At 46.9% G+C, this 14,022-nt stretch overlaps 1 protein-coding gene across 1 annotated transcript in view; it reads right to left on the reverse strand.

Moving 5' to 3' along the window:
• Positions 1 to 14,022, reverse strand: part of LOC131582755 (hydrocephalus-inducing protein homolog) — a 71,242-nt gene that overhangs the window by 47,129 nt on the left and 10,091 nt on the right. Inside the window, exons 7-9 of the mRNA XM_058846224.1 lie at positions 3,162 to 3,366; positions 1,331 to 1,523; positions 613 to 712 (exon numbers count right to left, since the gene is read on the reverse strand). Coding sequence (XP_058702207.1) covers positions 613 to 712; positions 1,331 to 1,523; positions 3,162 to 3,366 — 498 coding nt within the window. The remainder of the gene's footprint in view (positions 1 to 612; positions 713 to 1,330; positions 1,524 to 3,161; positions 3,367 to 14,022) is intronic.

Here is a 14,022-nt window from a genome sequence, read left to right on the forward strand (position 1 = left end):
CAAGACTTTGTTGCCAAAATCCTCAACTTCTGACACTCAGCACTGTGTTCTATCTGCACAGACTGAGAGCTGCAAGGTGCCAATTCCCACACAGGGAGAGAAGCAGGTGCTGGCCAAGGGTGGTCCCTCTACAAAGACCCTGGGCTCAGTGGGGCTCAGCCACCTCTGGTCTGGTGGTGTGTGGGCAGTGGGAGGTGATCCAGGCTCAGGGAGCACATTTCTAACTCAGCTCCTGCTGCCTGATGATGGAGCCATGCAAATGGACCCATCCTGGAGGTCAGTGCTCTAGAGGGGCTTGGTGCTTGTTCTCTAGAGCTGTTCTGCTCTGCAGCTCTTTGACTCTGATTTTCCTTTGAGGAAATGCTGGCAAAGCTGTGCCATGAAAACTTCTCCCTGCACTGCCTGGGTTGTTCTGGGATCAGTAACCCAGACCCAGGATTCTGACCCTGGCCTTGCACAGGAGACTCCCTGGAAGCTGCAGGGGCAGTGGGATGTGCCAGCACTGCCCTGCTGCCCAGGGACTCTTCCCAGCAGTTCCAGGGGAGCCCAGAGGGCTCAGGCTTGCACCATGGCTTCAGTGGGGGTGAGAGAAGCAGGGGAAAGGAGCTGTACCTGAGATGTTGCAGTAAGCCACACTTCGATACTCTCGGGCCTTTAGGGGTTTAAAGGTCACCTTGATTTGGACTGAACTGTTTGGCTCGATCTCTCCCTCCTGAAACAGAAAGAGACAGCAAAACATTTCTCTTCAAACTTCCCATTTCTCCTTTACAACCACAGTCCTGCAAGCCTTTATTTAGAGCATCAATGATGAGTGAACAACACAAGGAGTCCAAGGAAACGCTCCAAACCCAGCTCAATACACCACTGGAAGCTCTTCATGTTCAGCTGATCAGCTCCCACTCTCCACAACATTCCCACTGCTCTGGCACAAGCTGTTGGTCACATCATGCTGCTGTCAGCTGCAGGATGTAACTGCCTCTGTGCACTGGTGCACTTGGCAAGAAGAGAACATGATCCCCTTCCTTGGAAATAAAAATATTAGTTTAACCTGTCTGGAAAGAAAGCAGGGGTTGGGATTATTCTAGGGTTTACTCCAAGATGAGAAGGGATTTTGCACTGTGCAGACACCAGGCATTCATCACCTCTCACAATGCCAATCCTCAGAATCAGGGCTCTGGTTGATGGGAGAACGTGGGGGTTTGCTTGCATAAACAGAAGAGGAGGAGGAGGAAGGGGAAGGGGAAAAGGAAGAGTTCGAGTTAGAGTTAGAGAGTTAGAGTGTTAGAGTTAGAGTTAGAGGAAGAAAGTGAGGCTCTCAGCTATCACTTACCAGTGGCTCAAGGGAAAAAGCATCACTGGAGAATAGCATGGGGTCTTCTTTCAGCTTCATCATCTTCTCCCGGACGCTGCTCTTCAGGATGGCGCGGCGATCTTCACAGGAACCCTTCTTCTTCGCTCTTCTTCTCTCTTCCGTCGTGTTGTCCACGCAGGCCTCTCTCGGTGATCGCAGCAGGTAACACTGCCTGCAGCCACAGGGACAGACAGAGCCAGCAGATGCTCAATAAGCCCGATATTTGCAGAGAGAAGTGGAAGTGCAGGAGAGCAAAGCACTTGGGGAGGAGCAGCAGCAGCTCCCCAGCAAGGGCTGACCCCAAGCCATGGAGTCCCAGGTGGATCAGAGCATAACTTGTTCACTGGTACAACAGGTAGTTTTACTGCACACTTGCAAACACAGGAGAGCTTTGGAAAGCCAGCGTCCCTTAAGAGAACCTCCGGCCTCAAAGCCTCTCCCAAAACTGAGGGAGAATCCAGCAGCCACCTCAGCTGGCTTTTCCTACCACTGAGATGCTCAGGGGAGGCAGATAAAGATCATGGAGCAGGACTTCCCTGGGAAGGGGAGATGAAGCTGGGTCACAGCTCTGTGGTACCAGCATCACTCTTTGTTTCTTCTGTTTGGGACCTGCCCTGTTCCCTGCTCTGCCTTCCTCAAGAGCATCCCAGAGCACTTCCAAAGGAAATGGATGAATTCAGGCACTGCATCCCTTCAATGACATTCAAGGTTTTATATGCATGAAAACAGAGGCCCTGAGAAGGGAAGGGACTTTGTTGTGTAGGAGGGAGACAGCAAACTCCTGGAGAGACCTTTTCATGATCCAGAGCTTTTTGGATCCCATCCCAGTGCATGGTAGTAGAATCCTGTAGTATGATCCATCCTGACCCCCAGCACCTGCCCAGGTGCCCTGACAGAATAGTTATGAGGCCCTGGATCCAGAGGGTCAGGCAGATGACACTAAAGAAAAAATTCTGTCTGGAGAGTCTCCCCAGTTGCACTTTGTCAGACAGATGAAGAAAAGAAGAGTAGTGGTAGTGGGCAACTCCCTTCTAAGGGGAACTGAGGGCCTGTGTATCGACTGGATCCATTCCACAGGGAAGTCTGCTGCCTCCCTGGGGCCCAGGATATCACCAGGAGATTCCTTAATAACTGAATTAACTTCATCTGTCCACCACTGTCTGGGGTCCAGTGACTGTGAAATACCAGAGTTCTCAATATTCAGTGAAACAAGGAGGGGCATCAACAAAACTTCCACTCTGGACTTCTGGAGGGCAGACTTGGGCCTGTTCAAGAGACTGATATGGGGAGTACCTTGGGATAGAGCCCTTAAAAACAAACGTGTCCAGGAAGGATGGACATATTGCAAGAAAGAATTCTTGAAGGCACAGGAACAGACTGTCTCTGTGTGCTGAAAGATGAGCTGGCAGGGAAGACAGCCACCCTGGATGGGAAAGGAGCTTTTGAACAAACTAAGGGAAAAAAAGAGGGTGCATCACCATTGGAAAGAGGGGCTGGCAACTCAGGAAATGTTTAAGGATGTTGCCAGGTCATGTAGGAAGAAGATTAGAGAAGCAAAAGCCCAATTAGAAGTTGAGGAAAGCTAGTCATTGCCATCAACCTTTCCTTCCCAAAATGCCATCCCTGGTTGGGGTATAAATGGAACTGGAATGTCAAGTGCTGGGCTCCTGAAGCCCAGGGACACACACCCTGATGCCAGGGATGGTTCACTTGGCCTGAGCCATTCAAAAGCACCAACACCCTCCTGAGGCCCTACGTTAGTTTTAGTCTTGGGCCATGTATCTCACTGAAATGCATCTTGCAAACCAACCTCCTCTTCTCTTCATTCTCATCTTCCTCACTAGGAAAAGTCTTCCACTGGAACTGGGCTCTGATGTTACTCCTGTTCTCGATGAACATGGTTGTGTGGCTTGATGTGGTGATGAAAGTCTTCTTCAGCTCCACGGAATACGTCCTCAACCCGATGCTGACATCTACAGCTTCTCCCTGAAGGTTTGTGTGGATCATTTCTTCACCTGGAACAAAGCAAAGGGGAGCCTTTGCTCAGCTCAGTTGCTGATGAAAGCCCAAGGAACAGAGCAAACCACAGGTCACAGAAGAAAGGGTCACAGCTTTTAGCTGTATTTGCAGTTCTATGGGTCAGCACATTTATAACATCCTGACAGCTCTGTGTGTGCAGCGTGAGGGTGTCCTGGTGAAGCCATAAAATAGATAGCCTTCGAGAGATAATGGGTTAAAACATAGAATGTGAAGCATTTGAAGAAAGTATAGCATTTAGGAAATACCCGGAGCAATAAATTGGCTAGGACTAGGAACACAATGACAGGAGAGGAAGATAAGGATGGAAACCACCGGACAAAGCGTACTTCGAGCCAAAGCTAAAGCATGCCTAATGCCAATATGTCAAGTTGACCCTAGGAGCCTGGCCAAAGCTTAGGAACTCAGCCAACTACACCGGGAATGGACCAAATTTGGAGAGAAGTTCAAAAGTTTAAAGAGGAAGACTCCTCGGAGACCCTCGCCCACGATGAAGGCCGACCGGAACGACCCCCGAAAAGATCCTCAAAACAGAAGTTTCCGCCCACGCTCCGCCTACTGCACGCCCCATATGAATATGCATGGACATGATGTAATCCCAAACCTAAAACTGTATAAAAGGCACGCTTTTGCTGTAAGACTTTGGAAAAATCCCTTTAGAGATTTCCCCAACGTGCACGTTGTTAATAAAATACCTCCTGTCTATCTGACTTAAACTGAGTCTCTTAGACAGTTATTTTATCGCCTTTTGGGGCAAAATTCGGCATCAGTTCTGGCGACCCAGATGGGACAAAACAGGAGACCCAGACTTTGAGGGGTTCCCTCCGAGGAGCCGGTCCGGGGCCGGGATCCTCTGGGGCCCCTGACGGATTTTTGTCAAGAAGAGACTCCCCTCTCGGACCAGCGCTCCTCGGCAGAGGAAGGATTCCCTGCATCTCCTGCTCCAATTAAGAGGTATTTTTAATTGTTTATTGGTTTTGGTGTAAAGCGCTTTATTGGGACACGGGGGTCAGACGTGACCACCGAAGGGTAAACCAGGGGACGCCCTGGTAAAAATCCCTAATTGGTACCATTTGTGTTCGATATCTCGGACATCATAGGTTTTGGTACCATTGGTGTTTGTCCCTAATTGGTACCATTTGTGTTCGATATCTCGAACATCATAGGTTTTGGTACCATTGGTGTTTGTATGTGTTTTGTGTCATAGGTTTTGGTACCATTGGTGTTTGTATGTGTTTTGTGTCATAGGTTTTGGTACCATTGGTGTTTGTATGTGTTTTGTGTGTTCGTTTTGTGTGTTTGTTGCAAAGTTTTATAGGAGACATCTTGTCACTCTTTATGTAATAGATTGAAACGTGCATTGTGCTGTCTACATGCCTTGATTTTGGGAAGCCGGTACCTCACAGTTTGTGGGCGATTTTTTGTGACCAAACCTGGTAAAATAATTTTATTTTATAAGTGTGTGTTGTATGTGAGGGTGAGTGAGACGCAGCGTAGCTGCGAAGCGAGAGGGAGTCCTGCTCCGCATTTCCTGTTCTTCGCGAGAAGCCAGGTCGGAAACGGACGAAGCGATTGAGATTGTGTGCATGAAGTGTTAAAATATATCAGCATATCGTGGTTGCGAGAGAGGGACTGTTTCGGTTAACAGGAAACGCAGATACAGGGGATAGTCATGGGAGGTCAACAGAGCAAGGACGTAAATATGAAAACCCCCTTAGGGTGCATCCTAAAGCATTGGAAGGACCTGGGAGGGATTCCGGGGGGAAACATAAGTAAAAAGACACTTCTCAAATATTGTACGCAGTGGTGGCCATTGTATAAGTTAGATGATAATGAGAAATGGCCACCCGAGGGAACAATTAATTATAATACCATTTTACAACTAATGCTCTTCCTCCGCCGACTCAATAAGTGGGATGAGGTGATGTACGCAGACATGTTTTTCACCTTGAGGAATAAACCTGAGTGGCAAAAAGAGTGCGGAATTAATGTAGCCCCTCAGGATCCTCTAGTATTAGCCCTGGAAAAAGATAAGAAAGATTCAAAGCCCAAAGAACGTTGCTGCGATGCATGTAGCATTGGGCAACAATGTCTTAAGTTAACAAGAAGGGACAGTGGAAAGGAGAGCGAAATAAGCCTGTGGGAATACCATCCATTTGCCCCAGGACGAGAAGGGCCCCTCCCCAGGCCAAAAGAGGAACAAGGGGATCCTACCCCATTAAAGGAACTAGAACGATGGTGGAAATCTAAGTTTGGGCACAGCCCCCAGAGGCTAGACAACAGTTGGAAGGAGGGCAGCCCATTAAAATCAGGGATTTACGGGAGGAAAAACAGCCCTCAGGGACTAGATAGTCCACAGGGGCCAGGGAGCTACATGGATGCTGACAGCCCACCCAGACTGGAAGTTGAGGGGGAGGAAGGCAGTGGGTCAGAAGCAGAGAGCCGAAGGGAGACACGTAGCATACCCGAGCTCAGTCCATATGGAGATAGCAACACCTCCAGAAACGGAGGCGTCTGTAGAATGGAAACCAGTACACCAAGGACTGGGGATAAAAGCAATTCACCGGGAGGCGACGTCCCTAAATTGAGATACAGCGAGAAGAATGATAATGAGACATGCGAAAGGGAGGCAGAGAGTAACTCACAGAAACTGAACATAGTAATTCAGATAGAGGATAAGAGAAGTGGAGGGGGAGCAGAGGATGAGAGGAACCGCAGCCCGGGACAGGATAAGAGCGGGCAGATACAAAAGAGGCAACAGACGCAGGATGAGAATCGGATGGATTGTGTGATAGAGATAGGAGAGGAAAATGAAGAACAGGAAGGGGGAAAAAAGAAAGAGAAAAGAAAGAATAGGGAAGGCATTGAGGCACAGGAGGAAGATCCCGGGGAGGGGACCAGTCACTCGTATTACACCAGATCTGTGGCACGGGGGGAAGCAAAGCAAGGGGAGAAAGGAAATCGCACGATAGCTCCTCTCCGACAAGTTATGCCAATGGTAGGGGAAAAGACTAGAGTAAAGGTGCCATTCTCGACGAGTGATTTGAACAATTGGAGGGATGAGGCAAGGAACTTCAGGAGGAATCCAGAGGGAGTAGCAAAGAGGTTTGAACTAATGGCAAAGAACTTAGATATTGATTGGGAGGATATAGAAGTGATGTTGTCAGAGTTGACAGATACGGAAAGGGAACTCGTATTGGAAACGGGGAGGCGACATGCCCAACTATTATCGGGGAGACTAGAAGATAATTTTCCCAGCAGTAAACCAGAGTGGGACCCGGGCAACGCGGAACACTATCAACGGCTGGTGCAGTATAGAAAATTGATAGCGATGGGCTTGCGTAATGCGATCCCTAAGGCTGTCAATTGGTCGATGCTGTATGATGTCAGGCAGGGAAAAGATGAGACCCCGTCAGAATTTCTGGATAGGCTTAGGGCAGCAATGAGACAATACACACCCCTGGACCCAGCAACAGAGGAAGGGAAACAGCATTTGTTAGGGTTAATGATGGGACAGAGTAACCCAGACATCAGGAAGAAATTACAAAAGCTCGAGCACCCGGCAAATAAAAACCTAGAGACACTGCTGAATGAGGCGTGGAAAGTATACAATAATAGAGAAGTTGAGGAGAAGAAAAAGGAGGACAGGAGGATAGCTCGAGTAGTGGCTGTAGCAGTGGCAGCTCAGAAGACAGGCTACTCGGAACCTGGAACCAGGGGAAGAGGTAGAGACAACCCAGCAGGAAGGGGAAGGAGGCTCCAGCCCCATTCAAACGGGGTAGGGCCGAATCAATGTGCGTACTGCCTGCAGACGGGACACTGGAAGCGAGAATGCCCCCAGCTAAGGGAAAGGCTAATGGCCACCACTACTACCACGCCTCAGGATAGAGAATGAAGGGGACCGGTGGGCCGTACCCTAGCAGACCCACTGGTTAAGATAGAGCTAGGGGAGGGTAAAAAGGAATTAGACTTTTTGATTGATACGGGAGCAACCTTTTCGGTTTTAAATCAAGAACTTGTACCTAAAAGTGATGAATTTGTACAAGTTGTGGGAGCAACAGGCCAACCAGAAAAGGCTTACTTTTTGAAACCCATTAAATACAAAATTGGGAAGCAAATGGGAATTCATCAGTTCCTGTATTTACCAAATTCACCAAAACCCCTACTAGGGAGAGACTTATTGGAGAACTTGGGGGCTGTAATAAAGTTTAACAAAGATCAATTGGAGTTTCAAGTAAATGAAGAACAACTGATTACAGCTTTAAGCCTAACGATCAGTTGTGTAGAGCCTAAGCCTGAAAGCCACAATTTCGAGCAAATCCTGAGCAAGGCGTACCCATTGGTGTGGGCTACTGATATACCTGGAAAATCAAAACAAGCAGCACCGATTGTCGTTGAACTTAAAGCTGGGACAAAACCGGTGAAAAAGAAACAATACCCTCTGAGGATAGAAGATAGGAAAGGGATTGAGCCCACAATCAGAAGGTTTATGGAACTGGGGTTATTAGTAGAATGCGAATCAGATTTTAATACACCAATCCTGCCAGTCAAGAAACCTAATAGAACCTATAAGTTAGTCCAGGATTTGAGAGCAGTAAATGAAATAACTAAGGCATTGCATCCGGTAGTTGCTAACCCATACACGCTTTTGACCAGACTGAAGGAGAATTTGGCCTGGTTCACCGTATTAGATTTAAAAGACGCGTTCTTTTGCCTCCCCTTAGCTCTCGAGAGTCAAAGGATTTTTGCCTTCGAGTGAGAATCTGTAGATAGTGGAAGAAAGACCCAACTCACCTGGACAGTGTTGCCCCAAGGGTGGTGCAATTCCCCTACGGTTTTTGGGAATCAGTTAGCCAAGGAACTAGAACAGTGGGAAAGGCCGCTGGGAGATGGCACCCTTCTGCAGTACGTAGACGACCTCCTAATAGCAACAGCGACAGAGGAAGAATGCATTGAATGGACTATTTCCTTGCTGAATTTCTTGGGTTTAAGTGGATATCGAGTCTCTCAACAGAAAGCACAGCTGGTACAGAAACAAGTGGTGTACCTGGGATACGAAGTCTCCAGAGGACAGCGATCCCTGGGAGCAGCTAGGAAAGAGGCCATCTGCCAGATGCCCAAACCAGAGACGGTGAGAGATCTGCGCGCCTTTTTGGGGATGACAGGTTGGTGTCGGCTATGGATCTACTCGTACGGGATACTTGCTAAACCACTGTATGATTTGTTGAAGGGGACTAAGAACATCCTAGTTTGGACTCCCGAGGCAGAAGAAGCCTTCAAGAAGCTGAAGATGGAACTAATGAGAGCACCAGCCTTAGGTCTCCCAGATGTATCAAAACCATTCTGGCTGTTCTCCCACGAACGACAAGGGATGGCCTTAGGAGTCCTAGCACAGCAGCTGGGACCGCACAAGAGAGCTGTGGCCTACTTCTCTAAGCGATTGGATGAAGTAAGTAAAGGATGGCCAAGCTGTCTGAGGGCAGTGGCCGCAGTGATAATTAACATAGAAGAGGCCAGGAAGCTCACGCTGGGCCAAAAGGTGACTGTACTAGTATCCCACACCGTGTCGGCTGTGCTGGAACAGAAAGGCAACCATTGGTTGTCGCCTTCCAGATTCCTAAAATACCAGGCCGTTCTGGCTGAATCAGATGATGTAACCATTCAGGTAACTAACATTGTGAACCCAGCTTCATTTCTAGAAGGAAGAGCCCCGGCAGAACCCATCGAACACGACTGCCTGGAAACAATTGAAGCTGTCTATTCCAGTCGCCCGGACCTCAAAGAAGAGCCGTTCGAAGATGCGGACAACTGGTTCTCGGATGGCAGCAGCTTCGTGAAGCAAGGAGTAAGAATGGCTGGTTATGCAGTCACTACTACAGAAAGGGTAATTGAGTCGAACCCCTTGCCCACAGGAACTTCAGCCCAGAAGGCAGAACTGATAGCTCTGACTCGAGCTCTGGAATTGGCAGAGAACATGCAAATCAATATATGGACAGACTCTAAATATGCCTTTTCTGTTGTACATGCTCATGGGGCCATCTGGAAAGAAAGAGGACTGTTGACTACACAAGGAAAAACAGTCAAACATGCAGAGGAGGTTCTGCGATTGCTAGAGGCGGTCCAACTCCCAGCTCAAGTGGCCATAATGCATTGTAAGGGACATCTGAAAGGCAATACTATTCCAGAAATAGGAAATAGAAAGGCAGATACAGAGGCCAAATTGGCTGCCACAAGGTCTAGGGAAGTGGGAATAACGGCCCTAATACCAGGAGACCTGGATATCAGTATCAAGCCAGATTACCAGGAATCAGACCATAGATGGATTCAAAGAAATAAGGGCAAAATATTAGAAAATGGTTAGGGTCAATTGGAAACAGGACAGTTAGTAGTACCAGGAAATGTGATGTGGCAGTTTGTAAAAGCAGAACATGAGAAGGCCCATTGGGGTTTGGATCCGCTTTACCAATATTTGCAAACCAGGATAGCAGGACCGAAATTATTTACTACTATAAAGCACGTAACATCCCAGTGCGAACGGTGCCTGAAAAATAACCCGAATACGGGAACCAAGATACACCAAGGAGCCATAAGTCGAGGTAAATTCCCAGGTGAGGTATGGCAAATTGATTTTTCTGAGCTCCCAAGAAAAGGGGGGTTTCGATATTTGTTGGTATTAACTGATACATTTTCTGGGTGGCCTGAAGCATTCCCTTGCAGGACAAACAAGGAAAGAGAAGTGACCAAAATACTGTTGAATGAAATCATTCCGCGGTTTGGGGTACCGAAGAGTATTTCCTCGGATAGGGGTACACACTTCTGTGCGAAAGTGGTGAGAGCAATAAGCAAAGCATTACAAATCAAATGGCAATTACATACGCCTTATCATCCACAGGCCAGTGGACAAGTAGAAAAAATGAATCATCTTATTAAGCAGCAAATTGCCAAAATATGCCAAGAGACTAATTTGCAATGGTATCAAGCCTTGCCTATTGCTCTGCTGAGGCTGAGAGTCAAACCAAGGTCAAAAGAGAAGCTAAGCCCATTCGAAATCCTGTATGGTAGACCTTATGCTATGCAAGTTGTAAACGGGGATGCCATAGACCAAATCGGTAACCAGTACATTTATGATTATGTAATTACAGTGGGGAAACAATTGGATAAGAATGCTACCGTGGTGATAGAGCACCAACCTAAACAACCTGATTGTAAATTGCATCCGTTTAATCCCGGTGATTGGGTGTATGTTAAGAATCTTTTAGGAAAACCCCTGCAAGAGAAGTGGGAGGGACCTTTCCAAGTGCTGCTGACTACCTTCACCGCGGTCCGGATCAAAGAGCGACCTACGTGGATTCATTACTCGCGGGTCAAGAAAGCTCCAGAGAGTAAACAAGAGGAACGGACATCATGATCTTGACTTCACCACAGGCCCTTTCAACCCTGATCGTTGGACTCTCGATAAGTATAGTTCTCCCCCAAGACTCTGCCCCAATAGACCCATGGTCTCACGCACACCAGTGTATCCACCCGGAATGGGGAGCGAAGGGACCCTATTTCGAGGTATATGCCCTACGTAACAATCAGCCATACGCAAGTAGATTATGGCATCAACCTTCCATGGTAGCATACAAGGGAAACCAAATCCAAATTGGGTGTCGAGAGCTTGACTCAGTGGAAAGAAAAACAAGGCAGTTAGTATTAACAATTCGATCCTTGAGAAAATCAGCATCCGAACATAACCTAATTACCTTTAGTCCGGTAAAAATGGGCAAGCCCACTATTTGGAGGCAGCAAAAAGGCCCAATTTCAAGTCGGTGGAGTGATTTCCGGGAAGATCCAACCGGATCACAGCCCCAAAACACAGTAATTTATAGAGAAGATTCGCTTGAGGAGCTGCGTCCTCAAAACATAACCCTTGACCCTCACCCTCTTCTTTTTCCTGCGGGAAAGATCGTGGCATCTAGTGGTCCCGAGGAAGGGAAGGCACGGTGTGAGATGGCATTTAGATTAGATCAATCGATGTCGTTCATATGCGAAAGACAGTTGAAAATACCGCAACAAGGTCTTAGCCTAGAGGGGGTCCCTGGTGGGCATGCTGTTGAATATAAGGTGGCACTATCGGAAGACGGGATCTCCTTATATCCAAATCTAGACTTGCCCCAAGAAACCACTCCACCAGCGGAATGCAAAGTAGTGCACAATTTAACCTTTGTAGGGCCTCAAGTGATAAGGAAATCTAATGAACTAAAATTATTATTGGATCCCACTTATTCCCTGAAAAAAGTGCAGATGAATATACATGCCGATGTTACGCATCTGCAGAAGGATTGCCGACCATTTGTACAGCAAAGCCTTAAGGGATGGAATGCATAGCTAGCAACTAAGTCCTATCACAGGCGGGCGCAAAGGGATATAAGTGGATGGGTTGGTACTGGATTTAGAATACTGAATGCAGTAGATCAAGAAGTATTGGTGAACAAATTGAGCACTGTCACCACCAACTTAGGAAAACTCAAAGTGCCGCTGAGTTCATCTATGCTTACATTGGCAGAAACACAATCGCTAGTAGTAAAATTACTAACCATGGTAGCAAACCATACTGCAGAGGATTTTGTAAAGCTCGCTGATTACACAGGAGAACTTAGTAAAGACATTGCACTCGCTGTCCAATGCTCTCAGACACAACAGTGGGTACAATCAGTAGCGGCAGGAATAATGAGAGAAGGAACGTCAGGTATATTACCTCAAGAACTAAGGGAAACAATATTAAAGGACAATCATACTACACAATTCGAGAAAGACCACCAAGCCTGGTGGCAGTTAGTAAATTTCACTTATGAACCTCAACAGGAACATATCGAAGCTTATGTCCTCACCATCAGTGCGGCAGAGAAAAGAGCTATTTTTCCTATCCTCACCTTAGGGACAATACAACAAGATGTCATTGTCAAGCCAATAGATCACAATGTTTGGGCCAGTTATGATTATATCAAAAATAAGTGGCAATCGGTTAGCACGGAAGCATGTATTCCTAGAGGACAGCTAGGCTATGTTTGCGAAAACGCTGTAGTAGAAGCAGAAGATTTATGCTTAGATGCTGAAAATAGAGTGTGCACCTTTGAAGTGCTTTTGCATAATAGAACACAGTCACAAGTTTACTATATAGGGAATGGGTGTGCTTGCGTACGGACAGCCTGTGACAATGTCACTATAGATAATTGCCAAGAGGAAACTAACAATACTAACTTTTGTGTGTGCAACTTTACCAAAATAGTGGGTTGCGATTTTCATTATACTGTCCCAATAACTACTCAGCAGCTACTTAACACAGATTTTAACCTGTATCGGAAAATACCAGAGTTGCAAATAGGGATGGATGTCAAAATTCTTAAAGCAATGCTCGCACACCCTAAAGTAAAGAAATTGGTGCAAAGAGTGAATCAAACGACTAAACGGATGGTATGGCAGGTAGAACATGATTCAGAAAGAATAAAGAATGTCCTCACCGAAGTAGAACAAGTAGGCCAGCATCATTGGTGAGATATCTTCACAGGATTTTCCCCAACAGCTACACAAGTTTTCAATTACCTAGTGCACCCAATGATATTAGTAGTTGTAGCCCTGTTGGTATTAACTTTCACAAATATTTTTATGTAGTGGAAGCTAAGGATCATAATGAAAAGGACCCAAATGGTTTGGGCTATGGTACGAGCGCATCAGCGCTCTTAGGATCAGACCTTGACGAAAGAATTCGTAAGTCATAAGAAAAGGGGGGAATGAAGCCATAAAATAGATAGCCTTCGAGAGATAATGGGTTAAAACATAGAATGTGAAGCATTTGAAGAAAGTATAGCATTTAGGAAATACCCGGAGCAATAAATTGGCTAGGACTAGGAACACAATGACAGGAGAGGAAGATAAGGATGGAAACCACCGGACAAAGCGTACTTCGAGCCAAAGCTAAAGCATGCCTAATGCCAATATGTCAAGTTGACCCTAGGAGCCTGGCCAAAGCTTAGGAACTCAGCCAACTACACCGGGAATGGACCAAATTTGGAGAGAAGTTCAAAAGTTTAAAGAGGAAGACTCCTCGGAGACCCTCGCCCACGATGAAGGCCGACCGGAACGACCCCCGAAAAGATCCTCAAAACAGAAGTTTCCGCCCACGCTCCGCCTACTGCACGCCCCATATGAATATGCATGGACATGATGTAATCCCAAACCTAAAACTGTATAAAAGGCACGCTTTTGCTGTAAGACTTTGGAAAAATCCCTTTAGAGATTTCCCCAACGTGCACGTTGTTAATAAAATACCTCCTGTCTATCTGACTTAAACTGAGTCTCTTAGACAGTTATTTTATCGCCTTTTGGGGCAAAATTCGGCATCACTGGGCACCTCCTAAAACAGCTGATTTTGGAGTGTGTTTGTGGAGATTTGGCCCCAAGGTACAGTGAGGTTTGTCAGGTGTGCTCAGGTGACCCACTCAGATCACCAGGATTTCTGCATCCAAGTCCTTCAGGTGATGCTGAGGAGCCCTGTTCAGTCCTGGCTTGCCTGGGGTTTTCCCTGGGCATCCCATGAGATTCCTGTCTCTCCTGATCCCTTGGATCCCTTGTTGCTGACAAGCAAATACACC

The sequence above is a fragment of the Poecile atricapillus genome, chromosome 10 (genome assembly GCF_030490865.1).
Source record: "Poecile atricapillus isolate bPoeAtr1 chromosome 10, bPoeAtr1.hap1, whole genome shotgun sequence".
Taxonomy (NCBI): domain Eukaryota; kingdom Metazoa; phylum Chordata; class Aves; order Passeriformes; family Paridae; genus Poecile; species Poecile atricapillus.